Raw genomic sequence first — 23,643 nt, 5'->3', positions numbered from 1 at the left:
CTATATTTAAAGGAGCAATTCACCCCTGGAAAAAGCCACTGTCAGTCAAAGCTGGTGTTCTCTGTAATCAATAGAAGCAATAATGTTAGAAATTGGCGCCATAGCTGTGGAGAAATTTGTACAAACAGCTCGTGGTTTCGCCCATCCAACATACCTACAACACCCAGCTTGCATTGGGCTGCTCCCTCTGAAAGGAACGGCCCAACAAGAGACACTGGAGTGAAAACTCTTCAGGTCTGCAGTCTACATTTCACCAATTTTGAACGTGAGATGACATCAGAGACGGGCTTCCTAGATTGGAAGTGTAGTTTAGCGAGCTCCCTAGCAGAGAAGTCGCTGGGGGGATGTGAGGCCCTGTGCAAACTTGACGGCAAGGCCCTGCTCACTGACATGCATGCATGCATAAACATCTCCACATGCTGTGAATGACATGAACTGGAGGTGATGCACGTGTAGTTTATCAGAGTGTATCATCATGCCACGCGGGGATACAAACGTTAGGAGAGGAGCAGATATGACACAGACCTGTGTGTGTGTGTGTCTCATGCTCAATAATGTCAATCTGTCCGTATTTCTGCGCACAGTTACTATAAAGTAAAAACTCCCTCTCCATATGCTGTCATGTGTCCATATGCTGTGTAGTTCATATATTTTACTGATAAACACAGAGCTGTAGAGGTTTATCAGGCACCTTCAAACAAAGTTTAATTTCATTTATAATCACTTCAACCCGTACTCGCCTGCTCCCTCCCTCCCTGCTCATGCGCAGGAGCTCTCCCCCTCTCTGTGCTGCGAGGCTGCATTGTATTATAGTATGATGTGTTTTAAAGTCTTATTACGATGCATAATGGAATTAACAAACAGGAATTTCATTTCAGAATCATGGTGGGTCAACAACAGTCTTGAAAATATTATATATAGTAAAACTAAAAAATGCAGGAGGCGAAGCCAGGGTTGCCAGGTCTGTGGTTTTCCTGCAGAATTGGGCTACTTTTGAAGTGTTACTGCGGACCTGTGCGAGGCCCTTTCGAGGCGCGAGGCCCTGTGTGGTTGCACACTTCGCACAGCGGATAGCGTCTTCAAAAGGCACAGAGCAAGATTGCATTTTTTAACCTACCATAATGGCATTAGCTCCCCGTAATAGCATGATAGGACTGAGGTTGAAAATTTGCGAACTGGCCCTTTAAGAATACACGGGTGAAGTAGCCTGGATGTAACATTAAACAGGGTTCATTTATTTCACTGAAATCTAAAGAGTCTTTCAATAAGAGGTACCAGTCAGCGTCTGAGGAAATGAAATTGGCCTCATACAAATCAGGATAAACACTCTGAGTGTCGCTCACACTGCACATACCGGTAAGCTTAGAAAAGAAATGACCAGTGCTGCCCTCGCTGCAAACCTCACATTCAGTGGTGATACAATAAAAAGAAAATGTTTGATTTGAGCTCCTTGTCGGGTTGTAACCACATGAGGCGGAAAGGACAAAGTCCAAACTTTAAAGATGGACCATTAAAGATGGATGAGCGCGCTGCAGCGATAAAACGTGAGGTTGCATTGATGAGCATGAACTCCAGAGGTGCACTGCTGAAACGCCACACAACATTCAGTGCTGCCGGATCAATAGCGGACGACTGAGAGTGATGCACAGAAGCAAGACAAATCATATCCTTTGCATCCTTCTAGTGTCATTTGAGGGAGCCTGTGTGAAAGGCAATTCCACATTTCTCCATCAATTCATTTTAAATTTTTGAAGTTTTTTTAACCGAATCTCAGAAGACTTTCATTTTGCAAAATGTCTTTGCCTTCAGTGCTGTCACGGTTCCGCACACAGAGACGTCGACTCAAAAGAAGGACTCAAAGGCAGTTGAAAGCAATCAGTCATTTACTTGGTTAAAAGTTCAAGGCAGAGTTGGGCAGAAGGCCATCAGTCAGCAACAAAGCAGGCAAGGGCCAAGCAGGCAGAACGGGGGACAGGCTGTGTTCAGAAACAGGAAGGCAAGAAATAAACAAACACTGAAGCACTAAAGCAGTGCTCCGACTGCAGGAGTTTTGGGCCCATTTATCCCTGATTCACCCCATCCAACAATCAGAGGAGGAATCTGATCCGAGACCTTGGTCAGTATTGACGTTCCGCCCAGGATATCAGGTAATGTGAGGTGTTTACAGATCCAGGCTAAAATCCCTTAAACTGCTAATGGAGTCATTGGGGCCGCCCGGATAAACCAAACATGTTTGATTTTTAGGATTTAAAACCTAGATGAGTATATTAGTTCTTCCCGAGCTGCATTAGAAAAGCAAATAAGAGACAGAAGTCTATGAGAAACATGCGAGCATACTACTGCTGACAGGTATTAAAACTGACAGGCACAATTTCACCTACAATTCTCTCTGAAAGAAGATGACCCGTCTTTATTGCATTTCCCCCAAAGGTTTTCTCATCCAGACTCGATTAACCTCAATTTCAAAATTGTTTAACATTTAAAAAATGATGAAGTCTGAGCCTCAGACTGGGTAGTACATTAAACGATTTGCAAATGTCTGTGGAGAGAGGGCTTGAATATATGCAGGGGGGGTAATGAGAGAATGGGGGACAGGTGTGCTGGTTAGTGAGGGCGTCAGGTAACTTTAAGATAGGCAGTTAACTGAAAGGAAAACAAGCAAAAATCATAAATGTGTCAATGTAAATATGATGCAGGTCAACAGGTCTTTTTTCCGTTTGCTTCCTCCACATATCTCCACATATACTGAATGTATTGCCACCAAATTTGGTACCGGGAGTCCCAAGAGGATGCATCCTAATGACATTGATGATCCTTTGACTTTTCCTGTTGTGACTATACGGTTGATATTTGTGGTTTTAGAGAGATATCTTGTTGACTTTTGGTTTGGAAGATATTAAAGGTCCCCAGATGATTAATGGAATGATTTTGGTAATCCCCTGACTGTTCCTCCAGTGCTACAATAGGGTATTACTTTTTAATTTGCTCCCAATTATGGTCTGGATCAAATGCCTGCAAAGTCAATGACATGACAATCGGCACTAGCTGTTGTTTGTGTTGATTACTAATTAGCATTTGTTAGCATGCTTACCCTCTAAACCAGGGTGGTGTAGCCTACAGAATGAACAAGCCTTACGTCTTCATGTTGGTATTATCATTAGCCCCTTTTACACTGCCAGTTCAAGGCAGGATTATTACACCTCTGTTACGTTTCGTCTTCTATGTAAAACGCACAGAGGCAGAATAGTGGGGCGAAGTTGTTCTATCTCTGAGCTGGCATCGGAGGTAGTAACAGAGTTCACAACAGAGGTGATGTGTGTTAACAGCAGGGCTGACAGGGTGGAACATCGTCGTGTGTGAAGCGCGCGCTGTTGCTTCAAAAACGCTGGAATGTTAAATGACAAGGGTGGCATGACGGCAAGGCTTCGTTATGGTGCAACTGCAATGTAAAGACTATACTGAGAATGTTAGCGTGCTGACGTTAGCATTAGGCTCAAAGCACAGCTGTGGCTATGCACAGCGTCATGGAGCTGCTAGCATGGCTGTAGAACTGTAGTCCTGTTACTATATAATGTTGTAAATGGACTCTTCTTATAAAGCGCTTTTCTAGACCACTCAAAGCTGCTTTTACACTACATGTCACATTCAACCATTCACACACACATTCACACACTGATGGCAGAGGCTGCTACGTAAAATGCCTAACTGTCAATCAGTTATCACATTCAAACCCGTTGGGAGCAATTTGGGGTTCAATGTCTTGCCCAAGGACACTTCGCCATTTAGAGTGAGGGAGCTTGGGATCGAACCTCCAACCTTCTGATTGAAAGACGACCGACTCTACCACTGAGCTACAGCCGCCCCAATTTGTAACAATTTTGTTTAGCAGATGCTTTTGTCCGAAGTGACGTACATCTGAGAGTTAAAACAACATTAGCAAGGATCTAGACAGGAGGGAACAGTAAGTGCCAAAAAACAGCTTCAAGTCTGATGGGACACAAGTGCCAACAGGCAGTGCACAGAGGCAATGCACAGGGTGTATAAAAGCAGATTTATTTATTTTTTTATCATCATGATAATCGTCGTCATCATCAATATCATCAACAGCATCATAATCAATAAGATATCCGAGGTGTTCATGAAAGAGCTGGCTCTCTGGGGAGCGAACGGAGTTTGGTAACTCATTCCACCACCACCACTATACGAACACTTTTTACAAAAACCTTTTTGTTTGTGCGAAAAGGATTCGTCTGTATAAAAATCGACAGAAGAGTGCACAAGAGGTTATTTAGTCCTGGTACATCATTCTAGTCATTGTACAGCATCAATACAATTTACTTTTAAATAATTTTCAATACGCTGTGCTTTTACCTTCTATCCTTCTGACAGATATTGAATTAAACTGACAGAGTTGTTTCATCATAGTTAAAAACTTTTCCAGAGTAGCGAACGCTCGCTAATTCAATAGCACCTTTGTAATTGCCTCATTACTTTTTTCTAATCATTTCATTTTCCATGTTTATTCATTTTCTCCTTGATTGTGCCCCTCAATGTTTTCTTCTTATTTAGTATTCAACATTTGTCTGCGAACCCTAGCTTTTGAAAAGATTTCTATGAATCATCATCATTTTTATTATCAGCGCTGCATGGAGGGCATTAATGGATGAATGTAGATGAACATAATGAGATAGTGGGTGCAGTCTGTTTACTGTCCTCTCCAAAAAGATAAATATGGATACTTTTAGCGTGTCTATATAATGTGAAGCGCTAATTGGATCGCTCTCTTTGTTGTGCTTAGTTATATAACCTTTTTCTTTAACACCAGCTGGTTAACTGAAAAGCTGCCTGGATGCGTGACTGCAGCGCTGCTCCCAACATGTAACTGCAAATGGTTTTGCTTTGCACTCAGTCCTCAGTGCAACAACAGAATTTAATTTGCCCAGTTTAAAGATGTATGAATGTCTGTTTGCTTCATGTTCGATGAAAATCACTGTCTTGTATTTCAGACAAAATAAAATCTACAGGTCGCACTGCCCATGTTACATCTATATCCTGCTGCTTTTAACTGTGAATCATTCAATTTAATTGCCACATTGCCATCTGGTGTGCGATTGTATTGACTGGATTCACACTGATGGAGGCTCAGGAGCTCAGCGGCTTATAGAGTTCTCAACTGATATAACTGCGCTGAATGGGTTTTCAGAAAACATAACCTGTGTCTTTTATATTCAATTATATTGGTTCTAACTATAGTTCACTGCTTTATAGTTTACATTGTTCAGATTATTTAAAGTGATAATCTCAAAGATTTTCATTTTAATAAATGTCTGTTAAATCACTATCTATCGCCGAATGAGGTAACACAATGGTGATTGAGCCTATGGCCCACTGATGAAAGCCTTTGCATTTGCAGTATTACAGACTGGGTGTCTGGTGCAACTTTCACGGAAAAAATCACAAGCGGCGCCCAGTTAGTGACGTGTTTTCCATCACCCAACAGGGGTTGGTCTGCCAGAGAGGGTAAAGCGGCTGCTTTTCGGGTCTCTGCATGTGTTGCGAGTAAACAGTAATCTACTATGGCTGAACAAACAAAGAAAAGATCGATGACTACAGATACAACTTCAACAATAAGTGAAAATCCAAAGAAAAAGAAACAAATTTGACGCTCAGATGAAGCAAACAGTCTAAAAAGGAAAGCGACCGTCAGACAGGAAAATCAAGAGTTACAACCGGAGCCAACCGTGGACGTCGCACATGCAACACTGTCTGGATATCTGGGAAGTGTGCTCCCGCAATTACCTTTTATCACCATCGGTGCCGCCAAAGAGAACGAAACAGAGATTTTTGAGATTATAACTTTAATAAACAGATTATTAGACTAGATAACATCAATACAGACATAGTGTCAAAGGTGTGTAGTTCTGAAACAGAAAGTAAGAGTTAAAAGTAATTCATTAAATAAGTTGCTGAGGTTGAAGGTAAAGAGTTGAGCCGCAGTTATGGTGGACCGGGGGTTACAGTAGGAGCTGAAAGCACTGCCGAGTGGGGCAAACAGACAGACAGAGATGAGTGGTTTTTTCTCACAGGGCTCGGCTTACACAGTGGTCTCGTCTCAAATTCGGAGTTTGCCGTGGCTAGTAGCAGGTAGGAGGGGTGAGTCAGTGAATGAGTTAGTGGAGATGAGGACTTCTGAGGCTGTTCGAATGATTGACTCATGACTCGCGCATCACTACAGCCGAGACCATGACGAATAGTCAATCACATGGTGGTTGAAGCGGCGGTGGAAATCAACTAATTACTACTAATAGAATAACTCTGCCCATTTGTATCGACGATAACTCCTCTCTGTAGGATCAGATGGGTGACTGAGTAATTGAGTGGTGAAACATGACGAATGCCACACAAGAGCACTTTATGCTCCAATGCTCTTTGACATGTTTAAAAATATCGAGTGGGCCCCATTGATTCTGAAATTGTGTCAAGATGACAAGAAGGAAAGAGTGGCTTTGAAATAGGGTTCATTGTTGAGGAACAGATCGCAGGTTATTCTGTCACAAGGACTGCGCAACTGGTGACATTTTAGACAGGGCTCTCCCACTTCCATCTTCAAAACACCTAATGAGGGAATATCTTTCGGAAGAATGAATTCCATCTGTCCGATAAAGTCCAGAGAAACGTAGAATCATTGCCATAAGCCTTGAAGCTGTTCAGGCAGGTCGTGGTGGCACTTTTATGTGACTTTCCTTTCATTTGTCTCCTGTAATGTTTCTGAGGCTTCTGCCCTTTTTATCTTTGTCTTTACATGTGCTTTTTCAATCCTACTTAACTGCCTCTTTCCTTGCTTGTGTCTCTTCTCCTCTCTGCGTGGATTGTCCGTGTCTCCCAGGTTTAGCAGGATCCCTCACTTTGGGAGGAAGTGGTGAGCTGCTCGTCCTGCACACGTCCTCAGTACAGTTACTGTTAGATTTAACAGCCTCCTTTTTGTCTTCTTAGTCATTCATTCTAACATGTTGTTATCACTGCATGGGCCTGTAATGATGCTTTTGGTTTAGCAATCGATATAAAACTGCACCATAGTTCCTGACTAACATCATTGTTGCTTTTGTCCTTTTTTCACCGATGGTAACTATTGATCATGTTTGTGTTGCTCTTCTTGTGCGCTTCAGATCGCGAGCAGTCCTGGACGTCTTTGTCTTCCCTTCAGTTCAACGCACCACCTCAAGGTAATGCCATGTTTTTATATGAATGCTTTTGCTTCACATAGGCCAGGTGCAGAGCTTACAATAATTTGAAGAGTCAGTAACCAGGTGCTTGGACTCCGAGGACTAAAGAGTTGATGTATTTAGATTTGTGATGTCATATTTTGGTTTAAAGTTGTTAGCTCAAAGCTCTCAGTATTGTTCTCTTTGGCGGCACCTATGGTGATAAGCGTCGATTGCGTGTGACGTCCACGGTTGGCTCCGGTTGTAACTCTTGATTTTCCTCTCTGACGGTCGCTTTCCTTTTTAGACTGTTTGCTTCATCTGAGCGTCAAATTTGTTTCTTTTTCTTTGGATTTTCACTTACTGTTGAAGTTGTATCTGTAGTCATCGACATTTTCTTTGTTTGTTCAGCCATAGTAGATTACTGTTTACTCACAACACTTGCACCGCTTAGCTCCGCCTACCCTCTCTGGTAGACCAACCACTGCTGGCTGATGGAAAACGAGTCACTAACTGGGCGCCGCTTGTTTTGCAAATTTTTTTCCACAAAAGTCGCCACAGACACCCAGTCCGTAATACTGCAAATGCAAAGGCTTTCATCAGTGGGCCATAGGCTCAATCACCATAGTGTTACCTCATTCGGCAGACAGACATAACACAGACTTAACAGACATTTATTTCAATGAAAATCTTTGAGATTATTACTTTAAATCTGTTACCAATAAAAATATTTAGTGGAGGTTTTGTTCTGGGAAAAATTTGTGTTATGCATCAGCAAGCACCGTGGACTCACACTCTGTGTGTCAGCACTGTGATTTAGTGGTGACCTGTGCAGAGCGAACCCCGCTTCAAGCCTAATGCTGCCTTGGATTGGCACCAGCCCCGCACTGATCCTGTAAGGATAAGTGGTATATCTAAGAAGTGGATGGATGGATGATTTAGGAAAATCAATGAAAGACAACCTGTTCTTACTTCAGTTGAAAGCTGTGTTTAGAAACAACAAATCATTTATTGATCCACATGTGTGGTGGAGTATCACACAAACCAATTGGTTAAATTGGTTCTCTTTATTCTGTGATCATAAAAATATCAGTTGTCCTGGCTCGTCCTGTCACATCTGTCCTGATCGACTGCACCAATTAAATACATTTCAGTTAAAAGCATTTCACACCATTTCTTTAGTTTCACACGTCAAATATTAAGCATCAGACCAGTTGCATCACAACAGGTTTCCACACAGTCTTCCACAGCCAACTTCTTCCAGTTCTCTCTCTCCTGGATTTAAAATAGCCCTCTTTGTCTCGTTTATTAATATATATTTTATTTATGACTCATTCTTTTTCTTAGCACCTGAGCCTGGTTTGTATTGCCAAATTTAAGACCTTACTTCAAACAAACTTATATAATAAATCTATTTATAACTCCACAAAGAAGAAGGGATTTGCTTCAGTCATAAGGTTTCTTACAAGTACAATATCATATTCTGGATGTTGCCGTGTCATGCACAGATATTCACAGAATAAGACAAGGCAGCAGAGCAGTAAAAATCACAAGTAGCTTTGGGCGGGATGGGGTAGTGTGGGAAGATAGATGGGGATTCTTTCAAAATTATAATCATATTAGTAATGCAGCTGTTCTATGCTTGTGCACATTCTCATTTCCAATAACTGCTGCTCACAAAAGTATGATGTGTTTAATTGAGAATTCAGTAAAAATGCTGATCTAGTGAGAAAAAATGGCAGCCATTTTTCAGCGGTTAGCTCAGGACATTTCAGAATCACACTGTTGATTGTTTCTCTAAAAGAAAGCCCAGCTTCACCTTGTTACAGCATTAACCCAATGAATGTTTTTTTTCTCATCTGAAAGGACAGCTCTGTCATAATCTAAAACAATTACAGTCAGGGTCACTGTCACACAAGTCACAATATTCCCACAATGAAGAAGCTCATCCCCAAAGCATTTTTGGGAAGCTTTGTTTATCCAGGAGTGGAAGATGGCCAATGAGTCTGGTTCTGCTTGTGGTTGCCTGTTGGATGGAAGTTTTTCTTTGCCACAGAAATGTAATTCTGATTTGGCGCTATATAAATGAAAATTGATTGGGTGATTGATGGTATAATTTATTTATTTTCCTATCTTTCAACCATTTCCTGTGGCTGGGACTTACGCAAAGTAAGCTAATGCGACATGTAGGCTCATTTCTTTCCATTTTCCTGCTGAGCATTGTAGGATGCACGCCATTGGTGCAGCAATGGATCCAAGAAGAGCTGTTGAATAAATTAGATGGTAAATCACCTAAATTTTACTATTGCTGTTCAGTTACCACTACCAGTATCAGTACTGCTGCCTAAAATGTGATATCGGTGAGTACCACAGTCAATGCACCGATACAAAACCATGATTAGCGACACCAAAAGTCAACAGGTTTGAGGTAAATTATCATGTCATTATAACACACAACAGTACGGTGCTGGTGGAGAATGTGATATAGTTAGCATAATGTCAGTAATCAGAAATCAGAGGGTACTGTGTATTTGCTGATACTCAATCTGAGTCTGTATCAGGAAGGAAAAATGGTATCAGAACAGCTCTAAACTGACCCTGTCCTAATTCCAAATTTATATGGAACAAAAAGACTCAATAAAAAGCCACAAAACCTAATCAGTTACATTGCCTAACGGATGCACAGACATAGTGATAACTCTAATGTGTGTGTCTGATGTAATCGTGCAGCTAAAAGAAACCCCGGCCTTTTGGACGTCCACTGCTCTGGCCCTCTTCCGAGGAACTGCAGCTTTGCAGACGACCTGGAGCTGGAGCCGGAGCGAGACAGCGGGCTTGTTCCCGCTACCTCTGTGTCAGAGTGAGTTCAACACCATTGCACTGAAATGCCATCGCACTGAGCTGTGTTTAGGTGTGAGTGTATTTTAATGAGATATCAGAGAACATTTGCATGTGTTTTTTTTCTTTTCATAATTAACCTTTGCAATATACCAAACCCCAGAGCCTTTTTGTCTCTGCTGTGTTATGATTCTCTGTTCAGGAAAAGTGCTCAAGCTTGCTGGCACTTGCACAGCAAGAAACTGAGACTGATATGAGGAAATGAGTGTTAAGTAACTGCAGTGTAATGTAAGTGCACAGTAAGTGAAACAAATGGAGCGACAGTTCTGACCCGTGGGACTTCCTTTCTAAACGGTGGGGTAATGATGCAGAGTGGGAATTGCATGCTGCAGCATTGTTGGCAAAGATCACTCCGTGCTCTGCTGACTCCAAAATACGTAACCAGCTGTTCTCATAGAGCAATGCCACATCAAATCCCACGCTAAATTGAACCATTATGAGATACTTGTTTTATCCATGATGAGTGAACACCAAGTTTAAAAAGCTTGAAAAATGTGCTTCTCTTTTTAACTAGCTTGTTGATTTTCTCTGGAAGATCTTTGCTTTTAAACTAAATTTCAGTTTAAATTGTAAATTATTCATGTTGTCTACAGTGGTGAAGAAAGATAAGTCAAGTTATTGTTCAAATCTAGGATGCAGCACTATCAGACTCTTGACGTGGAACAGTTCACAGAAGTCATTTTTCCGCAGCTGCCTTGGTAGTGACATCGCAGTGGAGTATGTTTTGGGAAATTGAGGATGATTGAGACTGTTAACAAAACTGCCACTCGTTTGTCACGAACAAACAAAAATCACACCTCTGATAACACAGCAGACAGGGTAGTTAAAGTGAAAACAAAAATGTTGGGGTTGTGGCAGTGAGGTAGGCGGGGGGTAAAAGTTTCCGGTCCTCTCAAAACTGTCTCTGTGCTTCTCTTGTTGTGTTGTTTGTTTCTATCTTGTAAAGCAGTTGGACCAATGGCAAGAGGAAAAACAAAGGTTGCAAAGGGTGTAATTCTATTTGAGAATGGCAGCTAAGAAATGAATTAGAAATGAATCGTTATGGTTTGAGAAATTGTTTTTCTGATCTTCAAGTAGGGAAAACAGCAGGTTAAAGGAGACGTTCGGTATTTTTAAACCTGGGCCCTTTTTGTTCAAATTTGTGTGTTGAAATTACTCTTAAGAACAAAAAGTTTTGGAACCAGTCCAGTGGGTAGCTCCTGCCATAGCTGCGGTACGGACTGGGGCATCTGCGCCTGATCGAAGTATGTCCACTAAAAGTGCTTCCTTTTGCCACCGACAGGTTCAGATTGTTACTCCAGGTGTCCGACAGCATTACGGAAGATTTAATGTTAGAAGTTAAAAGACTACATCTACTACTCATCTCAGATACAGACATATACATGCTTGCACACACAAAAGATTCAACACTGGGTTCAGCAATTGCATTTTGGTCAATGCTTTTGGTTCTCCTGCTTTGAAACCCAAAGCTGCTCAATCACGATTGGTCACCTTTCTCCGACTACAAACTCTCGCCTATAGATTCTCTGTTTACGTGCAGATATCGGTTTATAGATCAATGTAATGCTATTCAAGCTTCCCTTTTAGTGCATTTCAAAATATGTCTGTGAGAGCTGAATGAAACTGTGTCTGCCTATTTGCCTCACTGCCTGTTCTCTGTTATATCTCCAACATTAGCGGTGGAAAATGGATTCCAGTAATAGCTCACAGACCAGAGTATTTACATTTCATTATATAGTGCTAATTTGACCAAATGTTATGAAAGCTTTATTTAAAAACCGGACCACCGCTCTGCCTGTGAAAAAGTCCATTATGAGACAAATGCTGACCTTTTTCTCTGGTCTTTCACCCAACTGGTTTGACAAAAGCTCTCCCCCACACAGAATTCACTTTCCCATGCTAATGAACCCTGCTGAGTAATAGCAGCTTAATAAGTCCTGCAACATTATAATGGAGGCTAAATGTACCACAATTACTCTGGGCTTTTATGAGCGACTTTCAGAAAAACACACAGACCCCCAAAATGATCCATCCTTTGTTCTCACTGTAGCTCACCTTGATCACATTCAAAGGGAGGTAAGTCATAACGGAGAGGCTTTTGATGTAGCCTGAAAAGCAATCACGAAACTCTGCTGCACTGAATATTTTCCCCTAAACTGTCAATGTTTGGGTGTGAAGGCCGTGTCAACCATCTTTTTATATTCCCACAGCAGTACCTCTTTCATAACCAGGTAGCAAAGGAAGCAAACAACTAACCCAGATGTTAAAGTTGCATAGGGTTTCTCTCTGTTTACTTATGCTTCTCTGATATCGATTCTTTTCTAAAAATCCCTTTCAGTACAGTTTAATCCTAATAGTTTCATTGCATTTCCTCAAGAGGTTTATGAAAGGCACTCCAACGCATTCATGTGAAACTCTTTCACACAGATTGACGGAGTCGCACCGAAAAGCCATCCGGGTGATCCAGAAGATACGTTATCTCGTTGCAAAGAGGAAATTTCAGGTAAGAGTGACACATTTAAGAGAACAAACTTTTTAAATGATTTGTAAGTGTCATGATGACAAAAACAGCACTTGAAATTCTCTTACCCTGAATGAAGACATCCATCAATTTTTCTATAAAACTTATCCTGTTCAGGGTCCCGGGGGGGGCTATCCCAGCTGTCATTGGGCGAGAGGCAAGTTACACCCTGGAATGGTCACCAGTCAATCACAGGGCTAACACATAGAGACAGAAAACCTTTCACGCTCACATCCTACAAGTAATTTAGAGTCACCAGTGAACCTGACGAGCTTGTGTTTGGACAGTGGGAGGAAGCCGATAGGGAACCCACGCATGCACGTGAAGAACGTGCAAACTCCACACAGAGAGAACCAATTCGTCCGAACCAGGGTTCAAACTAGGAACCTTCTAGCTGTGAGGCAACAGCGCTGACCACTGCACCACTGTGCAGCCCTAAATGAAGACAATTCGGTGTTCATCTTGGCCTGTTATTTCAATGTTAACAAGTCGGTAATCTAACTTCTTGATCTCTTATAAAGTACTGGTTGTTATTCGATCTACATTCTGACTTCCCTCTCCCTACACGCAAACAAACAGCTCAGAAGTAGAGCTTGGGGAGTGGCCATAATAAACTTACTCCCTGCTTAATGTAGTTTTATACTTTCAGGTAGAAAGAGGTTGGGCTTATGATAATAGCAGAAGCAGCAGTAACAACAGCAAGTATTTGAATTACTTTGCTCTGCTCTATTGCTGCCCATATCTGTGTTTTGCTTTTACTAAAATAGATAATTGTTTAGTATCTTGATTTAACAGTAGCCCTTTTTACAGATTCTGCAACAGCACTATAACGAAGCTCTGCGATTATGCTGCCTTTATACTTTTACTCTGAACCACGCAATGGTGTAATGTCGATGTCCCGGTGTGTTACTTTACACGTCACACCTCCTTTGCTTCCATAATGCCAGAACGCTGTGTAAACAAACCGCAGGAGCTTCACATACACATGCACAGCACGGTTCAATCCTGCCGGCTCCGCCACTTACAGATACCGTTTTGCCTCTGATACGCTTCTGTTACTACCTCCGATGCCAGGTCAGCGGTGTAACGACTTCGCCCCACCATTCCACCTCGGTGACTTTTACACAGGGGGCGAGGCGTAAATGTCCCATCTTGAAAAGGCTGTGTAAAAGGAGCAATTAGTTTTAAGGCGCCAGCATTCGACCTGGCCAGGGAGTACAGATGAAGACTATTCTTGCATGAAACAATATTTTAATACTGGTATTCACTGTCCCAGTGAAATAAACTTAATAATGTGATATTATTTAATTTATTTAGTGTTCAAGCACAGTTTGCTACTGAACATTTCAGCATTAGCATGACAAAACAAAAAGTGGGCAAAGCTTTGACAGCTTTAATTTATTGCCTTATTGCAAAGTGTTCTTAAACCGTTTCACAGTCTTTGTTCCATTTAAACTCACCTGACATCAAATTGTTTTAATATTCAACGTGTTTGTACAGAATAAATATTTGGTGTCAACTTTCACCACGCTCAGCAGCAGGGATAATTGGAAGCAATGAAAACAAAAACATTATCTCTCAAGAGCTTTAGAAATAAAGTGTCGTGTAAATGCATTATTTTCCCAGCTCAGCTCCATGTAAGACAGGTAAGTAAAGGTTTTATGTCTTACAAGAAGTATATGATGCATTTTCTTTTTTTACCTTTAGCAAGCTCGTAAGCCGTATGACGTGCGAGATGTGATCGAGCAATACTCCCAGGGTCACCTCAACCTCATGGTGCGAATCAAGGAGCTGCAGAGAAGGTAAACTGAGCAGTAATGAAGAGAAATACAGAGAGAGTGTGCAGCTAAACGTATATTCTTCTGACTTGAGCCTTACATTGTTTCCCTCAGACTGGACCACTCTTTAGGGAAGACAGCTTTGTTCCAGACGAGCTCAGGTGATCAATCACGCCACTGCTCTCTCAAAATATACAACAGTATCTATGAAATAACCTATAGTTCTCATCCTCATGTCTTATAACTAAATTGACTTGTCTCCCTCCAAAGAGCGGGCGAAAGACAAAGGCAACAACTCCATCGGATCCAGACTCAACAGGATGGAGGACAAGGTGGGATTTTGTGCAACTTTAGTTTGTGAAAGAGCAAAGAGAATTTTTTTTATATCCATTCATTTAAGATAAGATAATCCTTTATTGATCCCCAGGGGAGGAAATTAGAGAATTTATTACTTTTTAGGAAATGTTACCAATAAGCTTACATCAAAGTTTCGTATATTGTAATGAACCAAAATATGGGCTGGTAAATGGACTGTACTTGTATAGTGCTTTTCTAGTCTTCCAACCACTCAGTGCTTTTACACTACAGCTGTGTCCCAGTCCAGAGGCTTCAGCCTTCGAAGGAGGCGGTCTATGGAGGATGCGCCATTCATAGTCTGTGTAGACCGTTAAAGCCGGACTGAAATGAGACAGTTTGGTCTACGGAGGCTTTCTTGTTTGAGTCACCAGCTGTTCCCACCTTTACCCTTGCATCACCAGATGCAGCTCCTGTGGCCTAGCAACAGGCTAACTAGCTAGCATAACTGGCGTCATGTAACTTAATATATTATTTTAAAGATAATGTGTTTCCATGTCCCTTTCATTATTTTAAAGCATGGTCTATCGTTAGCTATCCGACTGAAGTTGAAACCAAAAAGCAGTTGGGTTCAGTGTCTTGCCCAAGGACAGACCAACCTACCGACTCAACCACTGAGCAACAGCCGCCCCCAGCCACCTAAATAGGGAATGCTCTTGGATAATGCACGAAAGGTTTGACTGGCCTTTGCTGACTGTAACATAATATGAAATATTTGTGCATAGACACAAGGCCCTGTTTGTTTATTCAAATATTAAACTTTAACAGCTTGTGCCAGATCTGCAGAACAAGCAGAAACAATTGTTCTTTTTTTCCCTTTTAAGATGTGTCACAAAAGAGAAAAACAAAAATGTTGAAACACAACTTACCCCAAATCCCTTCGAACGTTCCTGCCTTACAGCCAACCAAAGAAAAATCCTTTTATTTGGTGAGCATTATTGTGATTTTCACTTTTGTCATCAAAGCAAAAAAGAAATGTAATGTTTTCATAAAAATGTGGCTTTTAGGGCTCATCATTTTTACCGAAGCATTCTCACTCCCAAATTTATCTTCTTGAAATTTAATTTGGTTTGATGCATAATACAGCAGCAAAATAATTCTGCACAAGTGGACGGTAATTACCATAATGCTTTTTGTCAAACACATGTTAATTAAATTACATTAAGGACACAATTGTAACATCCTCCTCTGTTTAACCTCACAAAATGACCCTCGAAGGTACTTGACTCAATTTGAGTAAGTGAAAAACATAATTAGTGGTAAACCCAATTTTGAGCCAAAATGTTTTTTGCTTTTGTTTAGTAATCATTTGATTCAACTCTCGTAGATATCTCACTTAGACCAGACGGTAAACCGCCTCGCAGAGTCCCTCACCTTGTTCCTGGACCAGAGGGACGTCGGTGAGGCTGAAGGTGGAGGCAGGACCACGGCTTGATCCGACCTTAAACGTCCTCCACAGCCAGGACAGCCTGCCAAGCTACGACCAGCTATCTTGATCACCTTCGTCCTTCGCCTCCAACACAGCAGCCTGCCCCAGACCTCACTTTAGCATTGCCGCCAGTGCCAGTCAGGACGAGAGCTGTTGAAACCAAATAGTAACACACTTTTAAAGCAGTTTCTACCTACCTACCCACCCACGTATCTATCTATCTATCTATGAAGACTGTTTTCTAATTTTTTTAAAGAAATATTTACAAAAGGAGCTAAAATGCAGGATCTATATTTTTGTAATGTCTGTAATCTAAGTGCCTTACTTCGAAATGTTTATACTGCCACAGAGATACAGACAAAAAGACAAACTAGAAAGGAAAACAACTAGAAAGCTAAAGCAACACAGCTGTATCAATTGAAAGCTAGATGTTAGCTGCTAGTTTTACCTAAAGCTAATTTTGCCAGTGTGTGTTTTAAATTTTCTAGCCATTCGAGACAGTTGGCTAAATTCAACCATGATAACGCTAAATCTAACATTACATCACTGAGCTCTAACCACCTTTGAACCTCTTGCATTGCAAGCTAACTTGCTGTTGAAATCTACTTGATGCGATAGCCATGGCTAGCCTTGGCTAAAACTAAATTTGGTTGACTGTATCATTGCTCAGTTGTTGTCTGTCATTTAAAATAATTGATTTTAAAGAACTTACATTTTGGCAATTCAGTTCGTTTTTCTACATAACTTAAAGTGATAATCTCGAAGATTTTCATTTAAATAAATGTCTGTTAAATCACTATATATCGCAGAATGAGGTAACACAATGGTGATTGAGCCTATGGCCCACTGATGAAAGCCTTTGCATTTGCAATATTATGGACCGGGTGTCTGTGGCGACTTTCACGGAAAAAAATCACAAGCAGCGCCCAGTTAGTGACGTGTTTTCCATAAATTAGCAGTGGTTGGTCTGCCAGAGAGAGTAGGCGGGTAAGCAGTGTTGCGAGTAAACAGTAATCTACTATGGTTGAACAAACAAAGAGAAGATCGATGACTACATATGCAACTTCAAAAATAAGTGAAAATCCAAAGAAAAAGAAACAAATTGGACACTCAGATGAAGCAAACAATCTAAAAAGGAAAGCGACCGTCAGCCAGGAAAATCAAGAGTTACAACCGGAGCCAACCGTGGACGTCACACATGCAGCACTGTCTGGATATCTGGGAAGTGTTCTCCTGCAGTTACCGTTTATCGCCATAGGCCGCGCCAAAGAGAACAAAACTGAGATCTTCGAGATTACCACTTTAAGCAGGCAGCGACTAAATCCAATAATGTTAACACTATACTTCTGCTTGAGATAACGTTACAAGCTAAGCAGATTTTAGCAACTGTTATCTTCTCTCTACACTCCAGTGGAGTTTAGGAGTTTGATTATTATGGAAAGACAGACACCTAGCTGACAGACACTACATTTGCAAGGTTTTATGCTTTGGACTGTGTTTTACAATAACATACCTTGTCGGTAGATAGACTAACTCCGGCATTATTCCCTTGCATTAAGCTAATCCAAAGGCACATAGCAAACCTAACCTTATCTATATGTTACACAAGTTGCCTCACAGCCTTACAACCTTGAGCATTATTTTTCTAACCTCATTGCTTTGCTGAATGTTTGCTGAGATATTTATTTGACATATCTCATCATAGAATAGGCCTGTAAATAATTTATAAGAAAGACTAACAACAGTTCAACACTGATATTTTAGGAAAGTGTATCAGCATTAGTTATATAACCTCAAAGTGAAAAGTCTCTTGAAATAATTTTCCTGCAGTATTGTTAGTTGCTTTTTTTAAAATCGTACTTGAAATTTATTGAGATTAATGTTAAGGATATATCCAAAGCCATGGCTTGATGTAATGTGAAATTATATCCAATGTTCTTTTGAAATAACATTAAATTTAACAGTTACAAGGCTTCACATTTCAATACATAACCTTCAGTTTAACCAAAATTGTTCCTCTATAGCAATAAAATAGTTTCTGTGTAATGCAATATTGGTAATCCAGTTAGTTATTCAATCTAACAGAATGAGGCATTAAATAATAGTGTTACATTAATAATGATGACCTTCTCAAGCTAAGGTAACAATCTTTGCAGGTTTCAGTAGCTACACTTTGACGCTAGTGTTAAATGTCAACACTGATATTTCAGCATTTTGTCACAGCATTAGTTTCATTACCTTGAAGCGCCTTTTGAGTAATGTACTTGAAATGTATTCTGGTTGGTGCAGAAGACATTTCCCTTGCCTCTTTTTATGTGCTGTGATTCAATATGCTGTATTGTTATAAAAAACATTTAATTAAATTCATTAATTCAGGGGAGAAGTCTCGCATTTCAATACTTCATTTTGAAAGTTTCAATGTTTTAGTTTTATTTCGCTTTTTTTTAATGTTTGAATATTCTGTTCGTAGCCTAATAAAAGTTTCTGGTTATTGTAACCAAGTGTCTTTGTATTGTGTCTAGTGCCTAAAGGGAGGAATCTCTGCCTATAACAAATGAGCTGAATATTTCGCTTTCCATGAGTTCTTTTATCCTTTTGCCAGCGGTGGTTTGATAAAAGCAAAAAGTTTTGTTTTTACATTTAGAAGTGAATGTTTTCTCAGTATGTTTTCTTAGTCGTCAATCAAATGAATGATTCACTTTTCAGTTTAAGAGATTCCATTCGAGGAACTGTTTCCTTTATAACCATGTACCCATGGTGGGGGAGGCTGTGTCGTGTCCGTACTGACTTATGATAATAGCCAAAAGCATGGCGAAAGACATGGGTGACCTTTGGGCAGCAGATGGTGACCTTTCTCCTGCTGACCATCAATGGGGTGTCCAGGCATTCCTTCACACAAGTGGCCATGTGGAGAAAAGGCCCAAGTGACCATCTGCCTCTGGTTTCCACAACAATGGACTCCACCCTCCTAAAGTGTGCTGAGGGTGGTTGGCCTTTGTGCTGGCCAGGAGGTGGGCGAAGGGAGGGAGTCATTACAGGGAGGGTGTGGAGGTTTAATCAGTGGAAGAGGAAGACTGTAATTAGCATTACGGTCATAAACACTCGAACAATATTGTGGATCAATCGTTCCAAAAATGTGCTTCTATTACAAAAAACTGCATTGGATAGGGTAAAAAAAGTATGGTATGTGCATCTAAGGCCAGGGGTGTAGCACTCTGGACCCTGTACATAGGAATCTCTATAGGCCCCTCCCCCATCCATGGCACTTCATTCGAGTATCTTTGTTGTAAAGTTGCAACAATGAAGTGCTCAGTCAACTGTTAAATTAGGCTGAACTGCTTTGTTAATTTCTACATTACCTACATTTAATTCTAAATTCTCTGATTCCAGCGTCTTTAATGTAAATATTTAAAGTTTATTTCCTCCTCTATAACAGTTAACTGAATAGCCACACATTTGAGGGCGTCTTCTTGGACTTTGGGAACAAATAATAAAGCTTTTATAAACCAAACAACTAACTAATGAATTGAGAAATTAACAATCGACTATGTAAATAATATTTACACACAGCCCTACTATTTGGGCCCTCCACAAATAAGGCAGTGGTTCTCCTGGGGTCCGGGAAATAATTATGATACATTTATAATGAATAATAAAATTGTGCTCATATCATTAAAAACTGCATGTCAACAGATGATCACTCAACTTACTCAGGTCACAGCAAACCGTTCCTGCAGCTGTCTTGCTGTTGTTAATTGTCTGAAAGCTTTTAAGATCAATGACTTGAAAAGTATAAATGCTGTCAAGTTGAGTCCACAAGCAATTTGAATAAAATGAGCCTCTGTTTTAAAGTATGTAAGTGGTATTGACGTGATTCAATTGAAATGTTTTTCTGTTTATCACTATGAAACAGCTCTGAAGTATTTAGGTTGAAAATTTTACAATACAAATAGTTCCAATGGCATCTAAGAGTGCAAGTGGTAGTAAGCATATGCTTATTTGATGTTATAGTTGTGAGGGAGTCCTTGGAAAATGTCCAACAAAAGGTTGAGAACCTCTGAGAAAAGGGCCCATAGTCCCCGTTCCCCCCCAAGCCCTGCCCCCCTGTGTCAGGCCAGTATTAACTAAGATCATTTTGCTGAATCATCTTGCTTGCATGTCCAAAGATACAAGTGTTTTAACGTTTTAAATCATTTTTTAATGTATTTGCGCTTCACAAATATGAAACCCTTGTAATCTATATATGCCCTTTTATGGCTTATGTATCAAATTAAGAACATTTTTTGGGGGGGCTATCAAGTTTAAATGTCTACTCTTCCTGCAGTGTGATTAAAAGAAGCCACTATCATGCAGATTAACTACCACTACTACCACTCTTGAGTGATTTCTTGAGAAGATTTCATTTAAGTGCTTTTCTGTGAGCATAAAGGTACATTTTTATGCATTAATGGACACGATCACTGCATTGCTTTTAGTAAAAGCTTTTTTCACCGATGATATACTGAGCAGCTTGTAATGTACATCTTTAAGAGAATATACTTAAGCTCGTGGGTGTGGTAATGGGGAACTCGAGGGACCATCAGGACCCATGGGATAGTTTGATTATTGATTTCTTGACTGTTAATCTTGACATATATCCATTAGCACTGAATGTAAGATCATCTGTTCCTAATGCAGAAATAACACACCTGACATTTGTTGTCCTTGGTAATAATGAGGTGTTTAAAAATGTAAATATGATGTTAGCTCTTTCTTTCTCTGTTTGAACACACTCCCTTTGCTTCCATACAAGTAAACACGGGCCAAAGTGAGAATACACATTAGCGGGATTGGTTTGGGCACATGTCAGTGATAATAGCCGCTTTGACTATGAAAAGAGACGGAAAGAAAAGGAGGAAAGTCAGGGAAAGACCTGGGGGGTGGAGGAGCTCAAAGGCTGATTTGCAGGTGAAATAGATGGCACACTCTGCATTGTGGCCATTGTCCTGCTCGGGTCCAGATGGCCTCTTGAAATCCTTTAGAGCTCAAACTCCAACACCATGGGGGTGAATACGCTTTCAGTGGGATTTGGCCTCTCTGATGGGCTAATTTGGCATTTGCAGCTCAAATTAATGGATGTAATTTTTAAGCCTGACAATGCAAGGCATATGATTGTGAAACATCTTATAATGCAACCCAGAAAATGCAATTACTCTGAAATGTTTTTCTTTTTTTGATTGCCAAATTGGAATTGATTTTTTTCCCCCAAAACTTCAGAGGAATAGTTATTATGAGTTTAGTCATCTGTGACTGCCACAAAGTCAACAGAAAAGCAAAGATTTGCTTTCTCATAAGGCTGCGCTCATAATGAAAACCTAATAATTCAGATTTCTGTTCTTAAATGGCTTCAATTATAGAATACAATTATAGACCACAAGGGTCAGTTTCTATGCAAGAAAACTGTCACAGCAGCTGTTAGATAAAGTGTTAGTCATCCCCATGTTTAGGTCGGTGTTATTGTACTTTTAATACCTCAAAATGTGGAGAAAAATCTGAACATTTTCAGTGTAAGAGTTCATCATATAAAGCCGAGGCAGAGAAGATGTCAGAGTGGGATTTGAAGTCTTTCTGTTTAGTTCAGACTCAGAGTTTTCAGATTTTTGCTCAAGGCAAACTGCAAAGGAGACATGTTGTCGCACATACACATGCATTATTTGTGTATCAGTGTTGTGCATCCTGCATGTGCTGCAGGGCTCAATTTAGTTTAACTTTTAGACAAGTAACTCTTGAATAATAGATTTGTAAGACTTTTTTCACATTGTGCACAAGATTGGATATGATTTAACTTGTCTGATATTGTGGATGCAAGCTCATTTAATTGGAATATCTATAAATAGATTATAGTGGATTGTTGTGTATTTGTATATAAAGCCTTTAGAAACCAGAAAATATAATATAAATAATAAATAAATAATACATATAATATAATAACCCCTCAGAGTCAGAAGTTATAATGACAAAACACTTTATTAACATTGCAATATTTTTAGGCATTCACAGGCGTTGTGATCTGAATCTCAGGTCATTGAGACAAACATGACAAGGACAATAGTGCTTTTTATAGTACACAGAAGCAGCTCGTGTTTTAAAAAAACAACAAGATTGAAAAAGAGATGAAACACAAAAACAACATTTGATACTGATGAAAATGAGAACAAACATATTTGTGGCATTATCATGAACAAATGCAAAGAAATTAAATAAAAGTTAATAAATAAAATAAATATCCCAAACAGGTTTTACTTCACCCCTGTTAATAAGGACTAAATATTAAAATTATTTTAATAAAATAAAATAAAATAGAACAAAACAGAAAACACGAAATAAAATAAAATCCTTTGGTGCAATGAAAAAGGCCTTGGCCCAGAAATATAATTATAGTCCATTTTTCAGAAGCAGGTTCATCTTATTGTTTTGCACGGAGCTGCTTCACTGGAACTTGTGTGGAAAGGATTCAAGATGCTCTTTGTTTCTGTCGACCTCCTTCTCTTTGCGAAGAAATCTGCCAAGAAAAGCAAGAAGAAAGAAGACGTTAATTCATTTATTTTGATTGGATACAAGTAATAAAGTACAAGATCAACCAAAAAACTCATTATAGTTCTGTAAGACTTGTTCCTCACCTGTAATTCGTGCGTTATTTCTGGGCTTGGCTGCGCATTTGGAGTGCGTCCTCTTCCCCCGGACGGGCGTCACTTCAGCGGGACACTTGGGCGTGTTGGAGATGCTGGAGCAGTTCTCTTGGTCGGTCTTCGCACTCTCCTCGCGGTCGCTCAGCCTGTTATCATCCTCCTTGTTTGGAGAACAGACAACTTTGTCCTTCAGCTCTGTGGACTCTTGATAGACAGTGGCGGCGCAGTCTGCGGGAATTTCCTCCCACTGAAACCTGCCACACATCGGCGTGTCAGTCTGGAAGTTAAAGTTCCAGCGGCGGCTGTCCTGCTCGGCGATCTCCTTCAGCCTCTGCTTCAAATCCCGGCGCAGCTGCTCGTGGTCCACCGGGCCGAACAGACTCCTGCACACAGACTCTCTGCGCCTGAGTGGATCCATTCTTAAGCTGGTTCTGGTGAAGTTTTTGGTGCTAAAAGTGTTCGTGTAGTTCAAGGGAAAGCTGTTGCTGCTCTCTTCCCGTAGTCTGCTCTGGTCATCAGAGTGCTGCAGGGGGATTTAAAGGCTGCAGGGCGCACGATGCTGTGTTTGTACACAATGAGTAGAAGCAGCTGATTGGCTGCAGCCCTCTGAATTGGCGGATCACGAGAAGGGGCGACATCCTCTTATTGTGCGATGAAGACAACTGAGCCCAACAATAAAAGTCCCCGGCTCCTTTCTTCGGGGCACTTTGTGCAGCTCGTGCTTATTCTTAAGTCGTCAAGTAACAACGCTTTGCCACAGACTAAGGCGTTTCATGGCCTACGGACACAGAAC

At 40.5% G+C, this 23,643-nt stretch overlaps 2 protein-coding genes across 2 annotated transcripts in view; one reads left to right on the top strand and one right to left on the bottom strand.

Moving 5' to 3' along the window:
- Nucleotides 1-16,679, top strand: part of kcnq1.1 (potassium voltage-gated channel, KQT-like subfamily, member 1.1) — a 55,727-nt gene extending 39,048 nt beyond the window's left edge. The window contains exons 11-18 of the mRNA XM_069661553.1: nucleotides 6,887-6,919; nucleotides 7,167-7,223; nucleotides 9,927-10,062; nucleotides 12,528-12,603; nucleotides 14,329-14,423; nucleotides 14,514-14,560; nucleotides 14,670-14,731; nucleotides 16,081-16,679. Of these exons, the coding sequence (XP_069517654.1) occupies nucleotides 6,887-6,919; nucleotides 7,167-7,223; nucleotides 9,927-10,062; nucleotides 12,528-12,603; nucleotides 14,329-14,423; nucleotides 14,514-14,560; nucleotides 14,670-14,731; nucleotides 16,081-16,188 (614 nt within the window). The 3' untranslated portion in view covers nucleotides 16,189-16,679. The remainder of the gene's footprint in view (nucleotides 1-6,886; nucleotides 6,920-7,166; nucleotides 7,224-9,926; nucleotides 10,063-12,527; nucleotides 12,604-14,328; nucleotides 14,424-14,513; nucleotides 14,561-14,669; nucleotides 14,732-16,080) is intronic.
- A 5,943-nt stretch (nucleotides 16,680-22,622) lies between these two features.
- Nucleotides 22,623-23,268, bottom strand: cdkn1ca (cyclin dependent kinase inhibitor 1Ca). Its single transcript, XM_069659415.1, has 2 exons — nucleotides 22,842-23,268; nucleotides 22,623-22,723 (listed from the first exon to the last, which is right to left on the bottom strand). Exons 1-2 carry the CDS (start codon nucleotides 23,266-23,268, stop codon nucleotides 22,623-22,625), a joined length of 528 nt encoding a protein of 175 aa, XP_069515516.1.
- Between the last annotated feature and the right edge of the window lie 375 nt (nucleotides 23,269-23,643).

The sequence above is a fragment of the Semicossyphus pulcher genome, unplaced genomic scaffold (assembly GCF_022749685.1).
Source record: "Semicossyphus pulcher isolate SPU_LCO1_2020_fin unplaced genomic scaffold, fSemPul1.0.p SCAF_1, whole genome shotgun sequence".
Taxonomy (NCBI): domain Eukaryota; kingdom Metazoa; phylum Chordata; class Actinopteri; order Labriformes; family Labridae; genus Semicossyphus; species Semicossyphus pulcher.
Note: the sequence above shows the minus strand (reverse complement) of the source record. Positions and strands in the feature narration are given on the sequence as shown.